General features: G+C 41.5%; 1 protein-coding gene across 1 annotated transcript; it reads right to left on the reverse strand.

Annotated features, from left to right (window-relative positions):
• Nucleotides 1–966: 966 nt before the first annotated feature.
• On the reverse strand, nt 967–1,682 carry LOC137937873 (probable calcium-binding protein CML45). The gene has a single exon (XM_068783057.1). The coding sequence runs from the start codon at nt 1,571–1,573 to the stop codon at nt 998–1,000; it is 576 nt and encodes a 191-aa protein (XP_068639158.1). The 5' UTR covers nt 1,574–1,682; the 3' UTR covers nt 967–997.
• Between the last annotated feature and the right edge of the window lie 325 nt (nt 1,683–2,007).

Raw genomic sequence — 2,007 nt, forward strand, 5'->3', positions numbered from 1 at the left:
AGAATCGCACAAATTGGCAGTATATTATGACTAGTTCGTCTTCTTCTTGCGACATATAAGCTATGACTAGTTCGTCTTCTCCTTGCTACATAGGCTACAACCCTTCAATCGGGTTGATTTATTTTCACTTACCATTTTCGTGGAGATGAAAATCAGCTATTCCTTCCAGAGCTTGACCGTATTGATCACCAGTCCAAGACATTATGGAGTGAGGAAACTGTAACCCAGGAACTGCATCATTGCTGCAGATTAGACTCATAAAAATCGTGCCTTCATCGACTATAACGGTGACCTTCTGATAACGGGAATACCTTCTTGCAGAACGGGCCCGATTTCGATAAGTTCAGAAGGATTCCTGATATACTTAATCTAAGAAAGTGTAAAAACTCAAAATTTCCCAGTTCTTCAGGGCAAAAAGAGAAAAAGCGAAATTCTGAACTAACTGGTGAGAATAAAAATCGATTTTTTATGGACAGAAAAGAGTACCCAGAAGGGCCCATGACAATTGTGGGAGGAGGATTCATGCCATGGTTGATGTGCACCAGTTTTCCGTAGACGTTCGGAGAAGTCTTTGCTCCAATTTTGAGCTGTTGCAAGATTGGCGTCGATTTGAGTCTTAGAAGGTTCATTAATGGCAAGGTCGAAAAATAGTCATCTTGATTGTTTTCAGATTAAAAATTGGGCCCTGAGTGATTGGGAAATCTCAGGTTTTCTTGTTCAAACTGCCCAAGCAGTTGCTACAAAAATCAGGAAGCCTCAGAACCATTATTCTAGAACCGAGGGCGTTGATTTGGCGAGTATCGTGGAGAATCTGGGATCCACTCACGTAATATATATCGTATTTGGCAAGCAAATTAAACTTATAGATTATGTCCCTGATTTTGATAATGTATCAGTTTCTTTCTTTTCTTTTTTTTTTCAACATTTCCTCTGTATATTTGATACAAGAAAAAAGAAAATATACGAAAAGGATAGAAAAGAAGATTTGAAATTTGAATCAGCAAAAGCTTTTCTCCATGAATTTCACGAACTCATTGAAGTCTATTCTCCCGTCTCCATTCTCATCGAATGCTCTGATCATCTGCTCACATGCATCAATACTTGATCCTTGCCTGAAACCCAAAACAGAGAGAACTCTCTGCAAATCTTTTGCGTCTACGAAATCATCTTTGTTTTGATCAAACACAGAGAAGGCCTCCCTGACCTCTTCCAGGCTAGGTTCCTTCTCATCGAACAGGACAGAGAACTCGCGACAGCCCAACAAATCCTGAAGCTTCTCGCCTTCGGGATTGCAAAAAACTCCGAGTCCCTCCATCACCATTCTTACTTCTTCTGTGAGGAGAACATCTTCCTGATCTTCAACACAGCACTGCTGGCTGGGCTTCGTAATCAACTTGTCATCATCTTCCGAGTTCATGATCCTCTTCACGTCGAAGTAAATCTTCAGCTTGGACAAGGAGGAGGGGAGAAACCCATAGTAGAGGTTTTGACAGACCCAGCTGAGAATTCTTTTGAACAGAAACAACCCAACAAAGAAAGACTGTGAACGTGTGTTTCTTGATCTCTTCTCCATTGTACTCCGACGAAAGAACTCGAATAGGCGATGAGTTTCCTCTCCAAAAAACTCGAGAGATGAAAACTCGATGGGAAGGTGTTACCAGGGAGGTGGGTATTTAGAACAAGGATGGATGACGGGTATTTGAAGGCATCAAAAGCCGATTCAACGAGGAAGGTGCTTGCTTGATGCAGCAGCCTGCAGAGAAAGTGGCATATTCTTCCTCTCTTTATTTTTTTCTTCTTTGGTAGAACCCGAGAAACATATCCATCAAAAGAATGGATTTACCAATTGGGAAGGAAGTTTCGTCAGTCGGCATCTGTAGGGGGAGAGTCGTCTGTTGGGCTTGACGAATGGAATCTGTCATGAAATTACAGTGGAGAAAATAAATAGAAAGCCAGGCAGGGCTGTTTTCTTGTCTCCTTCTGCTTAACTCATTTGCATGATTTCGT

The sequence above is a fragment of the Aristolochia californica genome, unplaced genomic scaffold (assembly GCF_029961685.1).
Source record: "Aristolochia californica isolate CCGP_79_NKW_82.1479 unplaced genomic scaffold, dmAriCali1.0.hap1 SCAF_7, whole genome shotgun sequence".
NCBI lineage: Eukaryota > Viridiplantae > Streptophyta > Magnoliopsida > Piperales > Aristolochiaceae > Aristolochia > Aristolochia californica.

Bases quoted from the DNA above. Each gene is read 5' to 3' on its own strand.
- LOC137937873 (XM_068783057.1), bottom strand. From the start codon at position 1,573: ATGGAGAAGAGATCAAGAAACACACGTTCACAGTCTTTCTTTGTTGGG.